Source organism: Lithobates pipiens, unplaced genomic scaffold (genome assembly GCF_037356315.1).
Source record: "Lithobates pipiens isolate NorthernLeopardFrog02 unplaced genomic scaffold, aLitPip1_a1.2 Scaffold_8, whole genome shotgun sequence".
NCBI lineage: Eukaryota > Metazoa > Chordata > Amphibia > Anura > Ranidae > Lithobates > Lithobates pipiens.
In genome coordinates, this window is record NW_027507903.1 from 452,863,537 (window position 1) to 452,884,486 (window position 20,950).

Sequence of the window (20,950 nt, forward strand, 5' to 3'; positions counted from 1 at the left end):
CAATACTACTCACAGCTTTATAACCTTCCGCATGCAACCCCTCCAGATAGGTCCCCCCCGTTTTCTGACTCCATGCAAGCTTATATTTTGTAGACCGCCCTACCTACTGTTGACAATGTAGACGCGACGGCCTTAGATGAGCCCCTAATTACCTCTGAATTTTTACAGGCTATCAAAGCCCTTAAAGTGGGAAAATGTCCGGGCCCTGACGGCTTTACACCCCGGTTTTACAAAACCTTTGCCCCCCAACTTGCACCCCTTCTGACAAAAGCCTTTAATTCGGTAGACAGCTCTAACCTCCCCTCCAAAGACTCTTTATCTGCTAACATCTCTATTATCCCTAAACCGGGCAAGGACCTATCCCAATGCAGTAGCTACCGGCCCATCTCCCTGCTCAACATAGATATTAAGCTATTCGCAAAAGTTCTAGCTACCCGTCTGTCCCCTCTACTGCCTAAAATTATTCATAATGACCAAGTGGGGTTTGTCCCTGGCAGGGAGGCAAGGGACAACACCACCAAGACGATACATCTTATATCCCTGATCCAGCGTAAAAACCTGAGAGCTTGCATCTTATCTTTCGACGCTGAGAAGGCCTTCGATAGGGTCAGTTGGAGGTTTCTACAGCTGTCTCTAGAACAACTTGGCCTCGGAGCTCCCTTCGTCTCTAAAGTTATGTCCCTATATTCACGACCCTCAGCCGCGGTCCTGGTCAACGGTACCACGTCAGCCTCCTTTGACATTGCAAACGGCACCCGACAGGGCTGCCCCCTGTCCCCCCTCCTCTTTGTCATCATTATTGAACATTTGGCCTGTGCCATACGACAAAACCCCTCCATCCTCGGTATTCAAACTCCGTCTGCACATCACAAACTCTCCCTGTACGCTGATGACCTCCTTGTGTATATCCAGAATCCACACATCTCCCTACCATCCCTACTCAGAGAATTTCAACGTTTCGGTATCCATAGTAACTTTAAGATCAACATCTCTAAGACAGAAGCCCTCAACATATCCCTTACCCCCTCCACGATGTCCCTTCTAAAGTCCAACTTTTCATTTAAATGGCAGACCAAGGGGATCTCTTACCTAGGGGTCATTATACCCTCCAACCTAGCTGATTTGTTTTCCCTGAATTATATTCCCCTGCTTAACCGTATACGGAAGGACCTTGAGGAGTGGGGGGGGGGGGGGATCTCCTTTGCCCTGGTTCGGAAGGATTAATATCCTAAAGATGGACACTCTACCCAAGTTCCTGTATTTATTTCAAACGATCCCCATCCACGTCCCCAAATCATTTTTTATCTCCCTACGCTCGCTAGCTATCAGATTCATGTGGAACAGAGGCCTCCCCAGAGTTAAATTTAAACTGCTTACACTCCCGAAGTCTATGGGGGGGAACGGGCCTCCCTGACTTTGAGACCTACCATACAGCTGCTCATGTGTCCCGCATCATAGAATGGTTCCCCCGTCCTCCTTGCAAGGCCTCGGTGTCCGTTGAACAGGACCTCTCTCCTGTAGATCTCCGGGCTCTTCTATGGGGATACAAGACTACTCTCATATGACCTCCTTATCCCCACTGACCTTGGCCTCCTTGAAGCTATGGTATATGACGGGGCTAAACACCACCCTTTCCTCTGATCCGGGCCCCCTGACGTCCCTCTTTGACCATCCCGCCTTACCTCAAAGTATGGGGGCAGCCTCCTTAGGACCCTTTAAGCGTACGGAGTGGCCGCAAGCTTGCACATTTGTGCATCCTTCGCAGGGGACCCCGGTCCCCGTGGCAGACTCCGGAGATTGGCTCACGGCCCTACAGGTGTCCACGTTTACCAAACGCCTACACTCCTCCTCTCAAATACATCGCAAGTTTACCAATTTCGAGGAACTGTGCTCGCTCTCAGAAACTCCCAAACACCTACTATCCTCCTTATATAACCTACTGCAGGCTTTAGCACATGATCAACTCCCACATTACACTAGGCTGTGGTCTGCGGATTTGGGTGAAGACATCTCTGTGCCGGAATGGAAAACCTCTTTTCATTTCACACATAAATCTACCATCTCCTGCTACTCCCAGGAAAAGAACTATAAGCTATTGTCCAGATGGTACAGAGACCCTGCTACTTTACACAAGATTTTCCCGTCTACACCAGCCACCTGCTGGCGCTGTGAAGCATCGGTCGGAACTTATATACATGTCTGGTGGGACTGTGAGAGGATCCGCCCCTTCTGGACACAGGTTTTTGAATGTTATAATCTCTTAGCTGATGCTCCGGTTCCTATCTCCCCGAAAATCGCATTACTCTCCATACTGCCCGGGTCTATTAAATCGCAGAGACAGAGATTGCTCCGCTTTTTTATGTCCTCTGCTAGACAACTGATACCTGCTTACTGGAAGATGACAGATACTCCCCCATTGTCGCGGTGGGTATCGATTATGAATGACACCATGAGAATGGAGGAGATGTTGGCACTGGACAATGACACTTACACCAAATTTATATCTCAATGGTCGATCTGGCTCCGCTTCTCCTCCTCTGACGCCTTAAAGACCCAAATCTTGAATGCGTAAGGCCATTGTGGGCTCTCTCTTCCCTGCCCCCTTCCCCATACCCCTTCCCCCTCCCCCCCCTACCTCCCCTCTCCTCTCCTCTTGCTATCTAGCTTTCCCTTCTACCACTTTATTCCTCTCTCTTTTCTCCTCTCTCTCTCTTTTTATCTTCTTTATGTTATTAATTAAATTTTGCCTCATGTAGTAACCCATGAGTATTTTTCACTTCTGTGGCCTCATGGATCGGAGAGCAGGCCGACTTCCCTACTCTCCAAGCTCCCCATCAGGGACCGGCTGTGGCTGATAGTCTATAGCCGGCTCCCCGTAAATGTACTCCTGTTACTGTTCCTGCTTGCATTTGCCTCATGATGGTTACTGTTTTATTGTTTTTATTTGAAATGTTTCAATAAAAAATATTTTCAACACTAAAAAGGAAGGAGGAGAGCAAATTGCATTTGACACCTCTGGGACTGCCCAGTGCCAGGTCTCCTCCTGCAATCAATGGTTCCTTCTGTCAACCCCTACATCACTGTGCCCTGTAGAGACAGAGGAAGGGCCCATTGAATGAAACAACTGTTCAGCAGGGATCAGGCCATTTGACACTCCTGGAAGTGCAGGATGCAGAAGAATTTACGAAAAGCTCATATCTTGTGGAGTGGCACAATCTTACTTTTTTTTTTTTTTTTTAATAGCCAACATAATGCCTATGTGTAAGCTGTAACCAAAATACAGTAGCTTAGCAACTTTGTCATACCAGCAGAGACACACACACAACAATTCACTCAACTTTGGAGGAGCATTCAAATAGCAGTCATGATAAAAGAAAAGCAGTCTATGGCAGCATTAATTAATTACACCTAGAAGTGACGGTTCACAACAAAAATTAATTAAGTGTAGAACTTTCAGTTTCACTTTCATGGGCACATAAACTCATGAAAGGCGACAAAGTCCTGTTGCTGTGTGCACGCCAGACAAGATTATTACACAGAATAATAATCTTTGGGTTTTGTGTGCACCACATAAACATTTTCAATTTCCAAATATTTCAATTAGAAAAAAAGAAAACTTCAGTTCTCAAGGGTACATTCCCACTAACTGCAAAGAAAGACTGTTTTTTTTTTTTTTTTTTTTTTTTGGGGGGGGTTACCGCGGTTTTGTGGGCACCATTTTTACAAGGCAAAGCTCCACTTCCCCTTTGGGACAGCTGTGGGAAAGTGTGAACATGACACATAGAAAACTATGGTTTTCTGTGTGCACTTGCAGAGAGCTGTGTTTTGTTTGTTTTTTTATGCCAAAAAACAGAGCGGTCCATTATAAAAAAACAATTTTATCCACAGAAGCCATTATGTAAAGTAAATCCTATATATGAGGTGTGTCCAGAATATAATGAGATTGAAGTTCCTATGCTGAAGAATGGCTCAGTGAAGGGCAAGGCCACTTGGGGTGGGTTACCAGGTATACATTAGAACACTGATCAGTTGCATTCCAGCCCTGTCAGAGCAGTGGCGGCCCGTCCATTAGGGACACGGGCACCGCCCCCCTCCCCCTCCATGATCTACATGCAGGGACGTTGGACCATGGATTCTAATGGGGGGGTGCATTTTTTTTTAACCACATGATTAGAGAGTTGTGGACATGGCCACACTGATCCTCCTCACGGCCAATCAGGAAGCGAGTCTGAGACCCCTCACCCAATTGGCTGAAAGAACAGAGGATCCTACTGGACACCTATTAGGAAGGAGGAGGCTCATGCTAGGTAGGACACACTAGGGGGTCGTGGGTGCCACTGATACTATACTGTGCTACCCAACAATGTCTTATCAAGACCAAAATCTATAAAAAAAATTGAAACAGAAAGCTTGAATGAGTAAATGAAAACTACGCAGGCTCTGAACACCATACTACTTAAAGACTTCCAGGGATGCTATGAAGAAAATATCGCTGGGAGCGTTGTGTAGACTCACATACTTTGAAGGAGACAATGTTAAAATATTTTACAATTGAAAAGAAGAACTTTTAAAAAATATTTTCATTACTCATTCTCATATTATGGACACACATCATATGTAAATGCAACTTATATAATCAGTATATGGAACTGGCTCTTTGTGAATTCACAGGCCACATTTTGTGAAAACACAATCTAATTGACACTTTTACATCTCACAGTCATGAGCTGAAATTACAATGGCTACTTACAGTCAGCCTGTCTCCAGCTGAGATAATCCTTTATGTTCTGCTCACTGGGATACAATACCACTCTACCGTCAAATCCAGGAGGGTACAATATTGGCTGATCCGGGAAGAACTGCTTCCAGTAGAAGACAAAACTGGAGGCAAACTGTGAAACCACATGTGTCATAAATTTGCTTAAAAAGGAAAACAAAAAAAAAATAAAAAAATTCCCAGTTGTGACAAATGTTCATCTTCAAATGTAATCATTGCATTTTATTTTGTAATATAAACAAGCAAATATGAACGGTCAAATATTTTCCTTGTATAGAATGCACCGTAGTTGGTAGAAATCAAAGGTTTGCTTTGTTGGATACTAAGGCCTCTTTCACACTGGGTTTTTAGCCTTGAAGCATGAAAAGTCCAGCATACTGCTCTAAACATTAGTACTGCTTAGTGCGCAGTCCAGCTGTCAGCCTTCCATATAGACTTCTACAGGCTGTCAGCAATGGGGCTGGACAGTGTGCTCATTCTTTAAACCCGCACCTAAATGTCGAAGTACAATGAACCGAGGCTAAACGCCATATGTGCACAAGGCTTTAAAGTTGATAATTTATTCTATTTACTTGTTCATTATAGGTACTTATAGGACTGTCAATTTACACTATATATTTTTACACACACACCACACACATTCACAATAGATAAACTTTTGGTTAAAGCAGAACCTCACGACCCCCTTGGTTTTTGTTTTTTTAATCTGCTTTTACTGTTTTACTAAAGTTATCCATGAAACGGAGAGGGGCCCAACAGCCACAAATATCAGTGTCAGGAGAAACAAAAAAAAAAAAAAAAAAAAACACATACATGACGAGGTGTACTCCTGGATGGTCAGAAATTAACACCGAATGGAAATTTTGCCAATACTATTATCAATGTGTTTAAGTAAGAGATTTCAGAGACATGATACAGAAGATGGTTAGAGACTGAGGACATGATACAAGAGATAGTCAGAGACTGCATTTTCTTGAGCTTTTCTTGCACTAAAATGTGTCAATAATGTCCAAAAATAAATTCATATTAATTTAACCACTTCAGCTTCGAGCCTTGTTTTGTCGTTTACAAGTTAAAATCGGATTTTTTGCTAGAAAGTTACTTAGAACCCCCAAGAATTATATATATTTTTCAGACACCCTAGAGAATAAAATGGCGGTCATTTAAATACTTTGTCACACCGTATTTGTGCAGCGGTCTTACGAGCGCAATTTATTTTTTGAAAAACCTACATTAGACTTATCGGTAACGGTATTTCTATGAACCTTCCAGGACGGCACACCTGAGAGATGATGGCTCCTCCCTACAGTAAAACACAATCAATTGACAGCTTGTTATAAGTCCCCACCCTTCCCCTTGATCCCTAATTTGTAATAAAAGTAATCTCAAACCGGTTCACAAGGAGAATCACTCCACATTAGGTATTCACCACCTAGTGTTCATCTCATTTTTTCCCTCCACATAGGGCAGGAAGTAGGACTGCCGTCCTGGAAGGTTCGTAGAAATACCGTTACCAATAAGTCTGACGTAGGTTTTCTCCTATCACTCTCCAGGATGGCACACCTGAGAGGATAGTCAAGTAAACACAGGCCTACCTTCAGGATGGGACCACAGCTTACAGGACCTTCCAGCCAAAGGCCAAGTGTTGCTGTGACAACACTTCCACACAGTAGTGCTTCAGGAACGCATCCTGACTGGACTTGGTGGTCATGCTGCGCATTTGTTCCCAGGAGGCCCCTGCTTTTTTAGCCCAGGAAGTTGCAAGTGGTTGAATGGGCCTTAACCTTTGCTGGTGCTGGAATTCCAGAACTCTCATAAGCCAGGGAGATAGCTCCCCTGATCAATCTGGAGACTGAGGCTTTCCAAGTCTGAAGTCCCTTTCTTGACCCAGCGTACAAAACTAGTAGGCGATTGGATCTCCTAAACTCTTTTGTTCTCTGTAAATAGGTAAGGAGACCCCTCGTTACATCCAATTTCTTTTCCGTCTCATTTTTGCTTTATCACAAAAAGATGGAAATGTCTTGCGTCCTATGAAATAAAGATGCTACCTTTGGTAGATACAAGGGGTCTGGCCTGAGGGTGATTATCTAGCTGTATCAATAAGGGTTCCTTCATGGACAGCCCTTGCAGGTTCCCAACCCTCCTGGCTGTGGTAATTGCTAACAGAAATTATATTCTTAAGGTTAGAAACTTAAAGGGAACCTCCTCTATAGGTTCAAATGGGTGTTTAGATGGTGGGAAAACTGCCTTTGGAGACTGGGGAAACTCTTTCCCTGGCCACCAAAAAACATTTTTTGAGGTCTTCCTTTGCAATTCTTGTCAAGATAAACCGAGAGGGTCGCCATCTTAAACCGCAGGGTGGTGACCGCTAGGCTCTTGTCTACTCCATCCTGGAGAAACTCCAGAATAACCAGAACAGTGGTTGAGGTCATCAGTTTTTCTTTTCCCCAGGAACAGAAAGTCTTCCAAATTTTTTGAGTAAATCACTGGTTTTCTGCTCAGGAGGGTACGTATTACTTTTTCTGAGCAGCCTTTACGTTTCAGGATCTGTCACTCACTAACCAAGCCGTCAGCTGGAAAAATTACGGCCTTGGGTGTAGTACTGGGCCCCTGCCTGAGAAGATCCGGCCTGTTCGGGAGCTTCCATGGCTCTGCCACGGTTATGGATCTTAAGCTTGCGAACCAAGCCCTCTTTGGCCACCAGGGTGCTATCAGGAGCTGGCCTCGGGACTGGCTGAGCTTCTGAATGACTCGTGGAATCAGTGCTAGGGGTGGGAAGGCGTATGCCAACCTGCACTGCCAGGTCTGAGTCAGGGCATCCAAGCCTGCAGACTCCCTCTCTTGGGAAATCAAGAAATATCTCTTTACCTTCCTGTTTTGCTGGCTGGCAAACAGATCTATTTCCGGATTTCCGAAGCGCTGCACCAAGGTTTGAAATACTTCTCGGTTCAGTTCCCATTCCCCCTGCGTTCTCTGACGGCTGAGGAAGTCTGCCTCGGTGCTGCTTGTCCTCTTTATGTGGACAGCTGATATGGAGAGAACTTTCCCCTCGGCCCAGTCCAGGATCTCCTTGGATAATACCTTCCTGGTGACTCAAGTAGGCTACGACAGTGTTGTTGCTGGAGCTTACTTGAACCTCCTTGATCATGATTCTTTTTTTAAAAGGCTTTCAGGGTCTCCCCCACTGCGTTGAGCTCCCTGTAGTTGGACAATATCTGACCTAGCGAGCTGTTCCATTGACCTTGGGCTTTCTCCTTTCCTAGGTGGGCCCCCCCACCCCCAGGAACTGGCACCGGTGGTAACTTTTACTGGATCCCATTCCACCCATGGTCTGCCTCTCTTTAGGTTTTTGGGCACTGTCCACCACTCTAGGGAGGACAGGACCTGAGGGGTGAGCATTATCTCCTGATCCAGGGACTCCTTGTCCCAGGAGGACAGGAAGAAGTAAAGGACTCTTGAGTGAAGTTGCACCCAAGAATGTGTAAGGGTGATCATATAGGGGGGTTTTGCCAAAAATTCAAAGCGAAAACCTTCTCACAGGATCTGGCAGACGTAAGCGATGTCTGATATGTTTTCCCAAAGTGGGAAGCTGCAGAGGTGACCTGAGCACGGCAGGAGGGCCCTTCTCCCGCCACCGATAAAAGTGATCTTGCGGTGAATCTGCCACGAGACCACTTTTATCCGAAAGAGAAACACACGCCGTTCCTGAAAATGCCAGGGTTATGGCAGCTAGCTGCTGTCATAACCCCAGTATTGAATGTCAAAGTACCGACGTATGGGTACGTTAATTTGCATGAAGTGATTACATTTACGATATTAATAAGTCGAATAATATACAATTATATATATATATATATATATATATATATATATATATATATATAAAAAAATTGTCACTTTCGGCTGCATTTTCGGTACCAAAATTTCCCACTCGGTGTACCTTTAGTTTCTAGAGTTGATAAAAGATTTGCTTCTTATACACACCTTCTTTGGATCCGGCAGATTTAGTCCATAACCCCTTCCCACCGGCCGCCTCCCAGGCCTTTAAGGGTTCTAAATGCTGGGTGGCGGAGGCATGTATTCAGGTCATGTGACCAGCTGTCACAAAGATCATATGATCGGAAAGCTCCTGCTCGCTAGTATGTATCGGAAGCTTTCCAGTAACCACAGGGTACCACGCTGGGAGCGCACCCTCGGCACGGTAAGTGGTTTAAAAAGGGCTGCATATATGTGGCTGCTTGATGTGAAGGTCCACACGCCAGGAGGCCACATACATGTGCAGCCGGCATGAAGAGGTTAATGTTCCAAGGATAAAAAGAAAAAAACGACTGCAATGTATCAAAAAATAAACAAAAAAATGTACTGACCTTGCACGTCTTTTGTACCAGTTAGATTTCTTGTGAAAGACAAAGCTGTACTCATCGCTTTGTCCATATGCTAGACAGATGTCTTTCAGTTCCTCCATCACGTTTTGTGCACAGCGGTTCATGAGCTGGAGAGAACGGATGTCATTGGGTTTCACAAAGTTATGCTGCTCTGAGAACCTGTTGGAACAAGTAATGGCTCAGTGTACATATACAGAGCATCAAACATGCTAAACAAAAACAAACAACATTGGCATGTTGGCATAGAAATGCTGTAATGCAGAATAATCCCCGTTTTCTGTACAACATTACTAAACGTACTAATAAGTGTTGTCCACTAACTGCTGAAATACATATACATTAATTGCTTCACCTATTCATGGTTTTTGTAATTGTGTTCAGTAGAGGTCGGCCAATATTTGCAGTTTTTTAATTAATCGGCATCGGCTGATTTTGCTGATAAAAAGGCAGATTTAGAACTACAGCGCGACTTGCAAATTACTTCTGTAATAGAAGTCAGTGGAAGTTGCCTGGGTCTTCATAGAAGCGACTTTCCTCCTCTCTGGGCAGTCTACCAAGAAAAGAGCAAAGAGATACAATGTTTACACTTGAATGAATGAACTCAACTCAGTGTGTAGAGTTCTCAGTTTAACCGTTTAAAGCTTGAGTCCGCCGTTTTTTTGTTTTTAAAAGCCAGCAGCTACAAATACTGCAGCTGCTGACTTTTAAAATAAGGACACTTACCCGCCCAGCGCGCCCACGGTGTCGCACCCGAAGCCGATCTCTCGATGGTCTCTCGGGTGCTGCCGCCGCCATCTTGGGTATGGGAATCAGGAAGTGGAGCCTTTCGGCTTCATTTCCCGGTTCCCTACTGCGCATGCGCGAGTCGCGCTGCGCAATAAGGATGGACCCGATGCCTCTGGGATCTGTGTGTTTCCCAGCAGGCAGCGGGGGACTTTCGGAAAGGGGCGTAATCTACGCCCCTTTCTGCAGAGAGCTATGCCGGAAGTGGGTGCAGATACCTGTACTGTACAGGTACCTGCACCCCCCTCCCCCCTGAAAGGTGCCAATTGTTGCGCCGGAGGGGGGGAGGATTCCAATGAGCGGAAGATCCACTTTAGGGTGGACCTCCGCTTTAAAGACTAAATCTTTTCTGACACTTGTTGCTTACAAGTAAAAATCCTGTATTTTCTGCCAGAAAATCACTTAGGCCCCCCAAAAATTATATATATTCTTTTAGCAGAGATGCTAGGGAATAAAATAGCGGTTGTTGCAATATTTTATGCCACACGCCATTTGTGCAGAGGTCTTTCAAATGCAATTATTTGGGGGAAAAAAAAATACACTGATATAAATAAAAAAAAAAAAAAAAAAACAAACAGTAAAGTTAGCCCATTTTTTTTCGTCCAAATGTTTTCACTACCTTATTACTATGAAGGCTGCTTTCACACTGGAGCGGGCAGTCGTTGATGGTAAAATGCTGCTAGTTTTAGCGGTGCTTTAACATCATTTTAGCGGCGCTATTCGGCTGCTAGTGGGGCACATATAACCCAGCTAGCGGCCGAGGAAGAGGTTAAATGAGCCCGTGAAGCACCGCTGCCAAATCGCATTGCATGCGCTTCAGCAGTGGTGCCCATTAATATCAATGGGCAGGAGCGGTGGAGGAGCGGTATACACCACTCCAAACGTGCTGCTTGCAGGACTTTTTTTTAACATCCTGCCAGCTCATCACCTCAGTGTGAAAGCACTCTGTCTTTCACACAGACTGCAGGGGAGCCATTTTGCAGGCACTTTACAGGCGCTATTTTTAGCCCAAAAGCGCCTGAAAAACACCCCAGTGGGAAAGGTGTCTGTTAGATTTTATGAGATGAAGGGGGATAAAAGAAAAAAAAAAAATGGCCTAACATATCGGCCCAAAAAAAATAAAAAATCGGCATCATATATCGGCCGCCATGATTTCTAAATATCAGCATCGGCCAGAGAAAAACCCGTATCGGTCGACCTCTAGTGTTTAGCCCGTCTAGTGAACCAAACACCCCTGCCAGGCAGCACAACTAGGTTAGTGACCTCCCTTTTTACTTGTGCAGTTAAAACCCAACTCCATGGGAAAAAAATAATACACCTTTATAGTAGGTATCCCCCTGAAAAGCAAGGGTTAATTGTCTTAATATGTTTAGGGGCAGAGGATTGAAACACTTACCTTATTCCGCAGTCCAGCAGGGTCCCTCTAGCATTTTGACAAGTAAAGTTGGGCTTTAAGTGACAAGGCGTCATCATTTTCCTACTAGTCACATATATTAGGGTAACACTCTGCTCTTTTCCTATAATTGTGCTCACAACAGTTGACAGACAGCTTTTAACGACACAAGCATAGCCTGGTTCAGAATACTGATTTTCCCTCTCCCAATCTGGGTGCACCTTAGTGGCTCGTTCACAGCATCCTGCATGCATTGGCCTTTTTTTGTTTTATGTGAGCATGCAGTTCACAATGAGGATGGCCACAACACTTGACCAAGAGAATAATATAACAATACCAGTATTCATTTTAAAAATATACCGTATTTTTCGCTCCATAAGAGACGCACCTTTACCCCCTGAAAAAATGGGGGAAATGCCTGTGCGTCTTCTGGCGCGAATACTAACCAAACCCCCCCTTCCCTCACCGCCATGTTACAATACCGGACGTGGCCATCTCCAACAAGTGGCGGGTGATCTCCCGCTGTGTCTGTCACTCACAGAAGACAGAGCAGAAGTATACAGTGGCTCGGGCTGCTCTGTTTTCTGAGGTACAGGTGGATCCATAAGGAATGTCAGTCTGTGCGAGGTGGAGGTGGCACAGGTAAGGCTGCATGTCATTGGCACTGGTAAATATTTTAGTACACCATTTGGTTCAGAATATATTTTTTCCTCCTCTAAAACCTAAGTATGTCTTATGGAGAAAAACATACGGTAGTTTAAGGTTGGATTAGTGGTACTGGGTCTAAAAATTAACACTGAGCAGTACCTCGGTTTATTATCTAACAACTGAAGGAAGGGTGGAAGGCCTCAGTTAACAGAATATAAAATATAATTTAGGGCTCAATCACACTATGTGCAATTACTGGCATTGTTCCCCATGGAGAAATATGGGTACCTGCATTTTTTTTTTATGCAACATGTTTGCATAACACACACAAACATGTAAATGCACCACAACTCTCACCCACAACAATTAGGTCAGAGGAAAGGCTCGGTTCACACTGGTGCGGGAAACCCTGCGAATCCACTGCGGGTTCCCACGCCGCTGACTCACAGGCACTTCACACTAGAGGTCGACCGATATGGGTTTTTCTCTGGCCGATGCCGATATTTAGAAATCATGGCGGCCGATAGCCGATATATGATGCCGATTTTTTTTGGGCCGATATGTTAGGCCGATTTTATTTGATTTATTTTTTTCCTTTTTTATTTATTATTTTTTTTTTTTTAATCCCCCTTGATCTAACACACCTTTCCCACTGGGGCATTTTTCAGGCGCTTTTGGGCTAAAAATAGCGCCTGTAAAGTGCCTGCAAAATGGCTCCCCTGCAGTCTGTGTGAAAGACAGAGTGCTTTCACACTGAGGCGATGCGCGCTGGCAGGATCTTAAAAAAAAAGTCCTGCAAGCAGCACGTTTGGAGTGGTGTATACCGCTCCTCCACCACTCCTGTCCATTGATATGAATGGGCACCACTGCCGAAGCGCATGCAATGCGATTTGGCAGCAGTGCTTCATGGGCGCATTTAACCTCTTCCTTGGCCGCTAGCTGGGTTATATGTGCCCCACTAGCAGCCAAATAGCACCGCTAAAATGATGGTAAAGAGCCGCTAAAACTTGCGTTTTACCATCAACGCCTGCCCGCTCCAGTGTGAAAGCAGTCTTTATAAGTGATACAGAAAATTTCTTACATTTAAACATTTATTAAACAAAACAAACCTCCAATCAGTTTACTTGTATGTATGATTTAGGTTAAAAAAAAATAAAATAAAAAATATATTAAATAAAAACAGGTAGTCAAAACTTTTGGGCGAAAAAAAAATGGGCCAACTTTACTGTTTTTATTTTATTTTTATTTTTTAAATAGTGTATTTTTTTCCCCAAAAAATGCATTTGAAAGACCTCTGTGCAAATGTCGTGTGACATAAAATATTGCAACAACCGCTATTTTATTCCCTAGGATCTCTGCTAAAAAAATATATATAATTTTTGGGGGGTCTAAGTGATTTTCTGGCAGAAAATACAGGATTTTTACTTGTAAGCAACAAGTGTCAGAAAAGATTTAGTCTTTAAATGGTTAAACTGAGAACTTCTACACACCGAGATGACTTCATTCATTGAAGTGTAAACATTGTATCTTTCTGTTCTTTTCTTGGCAGCCTGTGTCTTGTCTAATAGCGTCCTCCATCGGATAGTGTCCCCTGCGTACTGCGCATGCGCAGTACACAGGAACACAGATTCCGAAAATTGCCGAGGATGAACGGCGCCTGCGCCGTGAGTCCAGGTTCTATCCCCACTATCCAAGTGGACATAGAGTTAGAATAAAAAAGAGCCGAGCGCAGCGAGGCCGAGCCCGAAGCATGGCGAGCGAAGCTCGCCCGCGAGAGGCCCTCTAAAATTCACAACCCTATGTCCGCTTGGATGGTGGGGCTACCACCTCCACTCACGGCGCAGGCGCCGTTCAGCTTCGGAGATTTTCCGAAGCTTCGTCTGCTCCGTACTGCGCATGCGCAGTACGGAGTGGACACTATGTGATGCCCGGACTCTATTAGGCAGAACACCTGCCCAGAGAGGAGGAAAGACGTTTCTATGACGACTCAGGCAACTTGCACTGACTTCTATTACAGAAGTCATTTCAAAGTCCCGCTGTAGTTCTAAATCGGCTTTTTATCAGCACAATCGGCCAATGCCGATTATTTAAAAAACGGCAAATATCGGCCGGCCGATATATATGTCGACCTCTACTTCACACTACCTTATGCGAACCGCTGCGGATGTCAATACAAAGTTAACGACTCCCCCAGATCGGTTCGCATATCGCAGTGCTAACTGTCAATTCGAACAGGAATCGGATCGCATGGGTGTGAAAAACACACATAAAACCATACGAAGTGCAATTGACTGCAGGCACATTTTTTATGTGTGTTGCAGTGTGATTGGGCCCTTGGGTGAAGTGGGTGGGAGCCGCAATTTAAAGCACGGGCTCTGAGGTTCAGCACTGTATGCCGGTGTTCTGTCAAAACAGCCAATTCAACAAGATCTCCAATTACTTCACTTCCAGTTACTGTAAAGCATCAGTAATTGGAGCTTTTGATTTCATGTTTTGACACAACACCAGCAACCGTGTACGCTCCAGTACATGATATTAGGAGTGGACATTGTTAGTTTGCTCCGATACAAACCAACAAAACAGCCGCCTCCAAGTAGAGCTGCACGATTCTGGCTAAAATGAGAATCACAATTTTTTTTGCTTAGAAGATATAGATCACGATTCTCGCAGCGTAACATCATATATAATAATGTTTGAGGGTTCCAATTAATTTTCTAGCAAAAAATATTTATTTTAACTTAAGAAAGAACTGCCAGAAAAAGATTTAGACTTTAAGTAGTTAAAAGTCCTGCATTTACAAGTTGTTGAAAACTGCCATTATTTATTTACATAAAAGTTCTATCCCTTTGATCTAAGAATGAAGCTTACATTGTTGCAAGTTAAAAACTTGGCAGACTGCCCGGATGCTCTCTTTTGACAACTGAGTGAGCAGATAGTGTCTCCACGTATACTTCACTATATGAAAGAATCGGCAACCTCTGCAGGAGAGATCACGATTTTTTTTAAAGAGGAAGTAAACCCTAATGGGTTTACTTCCTCTTTGTTTCCCCCTGCAAAGGTAAAGCATAATGGTAGCCCATTATGTGTCACTTACCTGACACAGGAGCCAGCGATGTCACCGCTGTCCCCTGTAGCACAGAGCGTCCATCTTCTTCCGGGTATCGCTGCTCCTGAGCAGCGATGACATCACTCCAGCGCATGCGCACCGCCACTAACAGCATATCGCCGTTAGCAGCGGCATGCCCAGTGCACCGCATGCACTGTAGACAGTGGTGCCTTTTTTGTAAATATCTCCTAAACAGTTTAGGCGATTTATTTGGACCTACAGGTAAGTACCAATCTAGGCTTACCTGTAGGTCAAAGTGGTTTGTAAGGGTTTACAACCACTTTAACGATTAATTGTGCATCTCTACCTTCTAAGCAGCGACAACTTTTTCCTCCTTGCCCTCTGTTCTGTCAAAAAAAAGCAAATTCTTGGTGTATCGGAGAATACACGGTTGCCAGTGTTGTGTCAAAACAGCAAGGTCGTCGAAAACTCCAATTACTGATGGTGTACAGAAACTGGAAGTGATGTGATTGGAGATCTCAATGAACTGGCTATTCTGACACTGGACATTCAGAGCGCATGGTAACCTCACCGGCTGCATGAACTCTGAAGATCTCCTAAATGTGCACGTTTAGGAGATATTCGCAGTACCTACAACCTTTTCCTGTAGGTACAAGTGGCAGAACCGACTTTACTATCACTTTAAAGCATCTGTAACACTTTGGCACCCAGAGGAATCCTGCACATAGGAATGCGCTTTGAAAAATCACAGTAACAGGGAGCTGAATCATACGCCAATAGATGTACCATGATGACCAATCCCAGGGGGCTGTGTGCAATCGGGACCACTCATCCTGTGATGGCGGATGATAGGTCCACAGAGAACCACGTGCCCTCACCTGTGGAAGTTCCTCCCGTCCACTCTCACCACCACCCAGCAGTTAGGCAGACACGTGTCCACCGCCTCGAACTCCCTCACATATTCAAACTTGCTCTTCGCCATGCCTCTGCAGCACACAGCACCCGGCAACTTCAACCCTCGTAGCAGCCACACACTTCCTAGCCTCATAGCCGGAAGCGGAAATCACCCAGGAAGCCACGAGTCTCCTCTCTATGGTTCTCATTGGTTACCGCATACGTGCTGTATGTGGTAACCAAGGAGAACCATAGAGAGGAGACTCGCATCATGTATGTGGTAACCAAGGAGAACCATAGAGAGGAGACTCGCATCATGTATGTGGTAACCAAGGAGAACCATAGAGAGGAGACTCGCGGCTGCCTGGGTGATTTCCGCTTCCGGCTATGAGGATAGGAAGTGTGTGGCTCCTACAAGGGTTGAAGTTGCCGCGGCCGAGAAGAAGGCGCGCTGGCTATTGTATGGAGATCGCAGATGGTTAATGTTCATTCAGAAAAAAGACAAAGTTGTAGTAGTTCCTGCCGGTGATCTATCAAAAAATATCCCCCATCGTATAGTGTCCGCCCTTGCCTGCGCACTACGCAATAAAACGGATCACATCCCAATAGCTGAAAATCAATAGCTGACCATTAGGTTAAATTACGCACGCGCACTTTATATGATATTAGGTCCCAAATCCCCGCACACTCCCGAGGCTCGTTCAACTTTAAAAGGAGCTGTGTTTGGGATGGTGATGCTTGTTCAACTTTGTAAGGGTGTAGTGTCATATTTCGCTCCCCATCGTAGAATGCTCCGGAAGTGACGTTGTGGACAGAAATTTCGCAATGCGCATGCGCGATGTGTTTCAAACACTTGCGCCGTGCCTTCCAGAGGATTTGCAACTAGGGATGAGCTCAGACGTGTTCGCATGCAACACGTGCAGAGCCCGCCAGGAAGTGAGCGCAGCGCTGCACTCATCACAGGCAGTGAGACATTGCCCGATCTCTGCAGCTGCACATGGAGGCAATGTCTCACTGCCTGTGATTAACGCAGAGCTACGCTCACTTCCTGGCAGGCTCTGCACGTGTTCCATGCGAACACGCCTGAGCTCATGCCTATTTGTGACAATGCAGTTCAGTGAAACCGTCAGATAATGTCACAGAAGTGAGGGGAGGTAATCGTGACGTTAACTTTACACAGAGTGACATTGACTTTAGACAGAGCGGAGAGCGGGTAACCGAGGCTCGGGGAGAGGATTACCTCCCCTCACTTCCATGACATTATCTCACAGTTTTACTGGTCTGCATTGTCAAAAATCATTTGGAACGCATGCACAGTGCTAAATTTCTGGCCGCAACGTCACTTCTGGAGCATTCTACGACGGGGAGCAAAATATGACACTACAAGGGCCAGTGTGTGGGACGGTGATAAGGCCGGAAACGTCTATGTTGTTATAACAACCCCTGCCTACACAACAATGCTTTCTGCTATTTATTCCTTTAATTATATATTAACCTAATTAATTATGCACAACAATGTGTCCTGCTATTTATTACTGATATTTATTTATATATTAACCCACATGTGACTATAGAACAATGCTTATTTATTTATATATTAACCTACGTGTGCCTATATAACAACGCATCCTGCTATTTTCTGCTAATTATTCCTGATATTTATTTATATCTTAATCTATGTGTAGCACTGACCCCCGAAGGAGCTGCTGGTTTTATTTGGGGGTTACCGTTACCTCCTTGTTTGCTTCTCTGTCTAGGGGTTGCCGTGGTAGACAGCCCAAAGAATGTGGAAACTGACACTGAATCTTCTTTTGGGTTATTTATTTAGAACAGAAACCGAGTCTTTCAATGAAGGGGAGAGGGTTAGGAGTGAGTTCAGGTACTTAGGACTTCCATTTTTTTGCAATCCTAGAGAAAAATCCAGAGAATAGCAACCAACTCCACCCACAGTTTATGTGCCAGGTAGTGGCCCGCAATCACTCCTTGTAAAAATGGCACAGTCCAAAAAAAATAAAATAAATAAAACCCTCTACAGTATAACTTCCGCACAAACAATTCTCTTTAGTTGCGAGAGGCAACGGTAAATCCTGGACTCGAGCCCCCACATGTAGCACTGACCCCCGAAGGAGCTGCTGGTTTTATTTGGGCTTACCGTGGTAGATGACCCAAAGAATGTGGAAACTGACACTGAATCTTTTGGGTTATTCATTTAGAACAGAGTCTTTCAATAAAGGGTTAGGCGTGAGTTCAGGTACTTGTAGTGCAAAAAATGGAAGTCCTTAGAGAAAAAGCCAGAGAATAGCAACCGTTTCACAACTGGATATAACCCCTGTATAGACCTCTCTCACTAGGCCTAGCAGCCGGAGGGGTGCTCGACAAGGTCTCTGCCACAGACTTGTGATGTATACTTGAACGTTACTGAGGGATGTAGATAAATTTAAAGAGCTAACATATGGTACCAGGTTCTCTCAGCCGATCCGGCAATACCGTATGAGTGTTGATCCAGGCTACGTCCTTCAACTAAGCCTCCAGGCTCCTTCAGAGAAGCCAGCCTTGTGCACGGCCTTCTCCTGAAGTCCTCCCCTGGGGTTCTTCAGTTGCTGGGCCTCTCCGTTCAGATGAGATGGCACCGGACCACCCTTGGATTAGTAGGCCCTGAAACTTCACTTGGGTCTGTCCCTGCAGTTGCGTCAACTCCAGCCAGCCGGCCCAGAGACTCGGGACGCATGGTTCTGCACCCCAGGCCAGGAGGACCACCAGACCCGAACAGACAGAAAATCAAAAGATGAAACCCCGAACCACGTGGCATCGGTACCTTAAATACCACCCCCAGAATGCACAGCAGGAAAACACTGGCCTGGTTCCGAGCGAATAATGGCATTCAGTACACCCAGCTAGACTGAGTTCTTACTCTCGCCAGCAGTGACAGCGACACCTGTGGTCAAGGAGAACCCAGTGCAACCCAGCTGGACTGGTACTGAAACCAGAAATTTAGAGAAATAGTCCCGAAACCCAACTGTGGTTTCAGGCAAATTAACTTTTCAAAAAAACATAGCGCCTGCTAGTCAGGAGCCAGCGCTACATATTTATATATTAATCTACCTGTGCCTAAACAATGCCTCCTGTTATTTATTTTTTATATATTAACCTACACAATTTATATATCTTAATCTACGTGTGTCTACACAACAATGTGTCCTGCTATTTATTCAGGATTATTTAATTCTTTATTTATACATTAACCTACGTGTGACTATATAAAAATGCTTCCTGCCATTTCCCAATTTTTATTTATATATTAACCTATGTGTGCCTATATAACAATGCATCCTGCTATTTAATCTTGATATTTATTTATATCTTAATCTACGTTATTTATATATTAATCTACCTGAGCCTACAAAACAATGCCTCCTGCTATTTTTTTTTTTTATATATAAAAAAAAATATATGTATATACACAGAAAAAATATAAATAAATAAAATTCTTTTAGCAACTGAGTGTATCAAGTCTTAGTGCAATATTGGACGTAAATTCCGATCGTGTGTATGCAATTCTGACACGCCAAAAATCACGCATGCTCAGATTGAACTACGAGACAAAAGCTATTGGCTACTGGTTATTGAACTTCTTTTCTAGTCCCGTCCCGTTGTACGTGTTGTAAGTCACCGCATTCTAAATGATCAGAATTTGGTGTGACCGTGTGTAGGCAAGACAGCTTGAGCCGAATTCCATCGGAATTCCATCAGAGCTTTTTCCGACGAGTATTCTGATCGTGTGTACACGGCATGAGAGAAAGCTTTGTCAATAAAAATATGGTTATTGTTTGCCCTCTATGTAGAGCTCGACAAAAATCAAACTACCCATGGTGCATTTAGAATCAATTTTACATAATTTTTTGTTATTTTACAAATAATTTTTAGGAGAACTTTTTTTTAGACTTCAGGAATCCCATACCCCAGTTGGTTATCTCCTACACAAACCACTACCTTATGTTATAATAAATGTTCACATTCCAAAACCCCCCTAATAACCATACTCAATCAGTAAAGTGACATACATTTAACTTTTATTATATAAACTCCTTAAAGGCAATAAGAACTTTATTATAAAAACACAAATAATTTAAAAAATTACCGGGCAAGGGCAAAAATAAACCCCCGTATTGCAAATGGGAGGAAAAAAATTCCCTTTAGACCCCTGTATCTTCTAGGCGATCAGACTTTGGTTTTATTGTCCCTGGAAAGCATCAACATTATTATTGATCATGCTTAAACTATATCTTTGGCAGTTTCTCAAAATAAAGTCCCAGATGAGAGTCTCTTCTCCTATTGCTCATAAGGAAACACTCGAATGAAAAGTCCACTCCAATTCATCCACACATCAAAATCAGATGGATCTTCCTCAGGCTGTCTTCTGGTCTGCCTCCTCCCATCTAGCATGGTCTTCTGCTCTGCCTGCTCCACCTCTCAATGCTCAGTACCTGAAAAGAGTAAGAGAAAAAGCAGATATGTTACTTACAACTGTGCCAAAAACATAGCACACATTTCTACAATCATAAAATTAGACGCATCTTCAGGCTCTCTTCTGGTCTGCCTCCTCCCATCTAGCCTGGTTATCTAAAAATGTGACTGAATCTACCAATCCCAACCACTCGCTTTCACTTAAGCAAATGCTAGTGTAGTATTCCCATCCATTTCCTCTCTAGGGAGCCCCTCCTTAACTAAATCAATACATGCATCTCCTAGAGATCATAGGTAGAGGGCCTTCCTTGTACTCACTCAACTCATCCATTTGAGTTGATCAAATCCTCAGCTTCCCGCTTATGGAAAGTAACACTAGCACATGTCCTAGTTATGATTACAGGCTTGGGCCCTTTGCCTTTTGTTATTACACTTATTCATGATGGTGGCACACCACTCTAAATCTGCAGCTCAGCCTACAGTGGTTTTCAAACACACCTCTAAGCCACTGCAGGTTTAACTTTGATGACCCGACTTGC

At 44.3% G+C, this 20,950-nt stretch overlaps 1 protein-coding gene and 1 non-coding gene across 2 annotated transcripts in view; both read right to left on the reverse strand.

The window, feature by feature from the left end:
* The window catches only part of THG1L (tRNA-histidine guanylyltransferase 1 like), a 29,083-nt gene extending 12,936 nt beyond the window's left edge, over nt 1-16,147 (reverse strand). The window contains exons 1-3 of the mRNA XM_077468407.1: nt 15,932-16,147; nt 9,145-9,321; nt 4,751-4,920 (exon numbers count right to left, since the gene is read on the reverse strand). Of these exons, the coding sequence (XP_077324533.1) occupies nt 4,751-4,920; nt 9,145-9,321; nt 15,932-16,101 (517 nt within the window). The 5' untranslated portion in view covers nt 16,102-16,147. The remainder of the gene's footprint in view (nt 1-4,750; nt 4,921-9,144; nt 9,322-15,931) is intronic.
* Nucleotides 3,441-3,568, reverse strand: LOC143965192 (small nucleolar RNA SNORA68). The gene has a single exon (XR_013271577.1). It is a non-coding gene; the product is annotated as a small nucleolar RNA SNORA68 (small nucleolar RNA).
* Nucleotides 16,148-20,950: the final 4,803 nt, after the last annotated feature.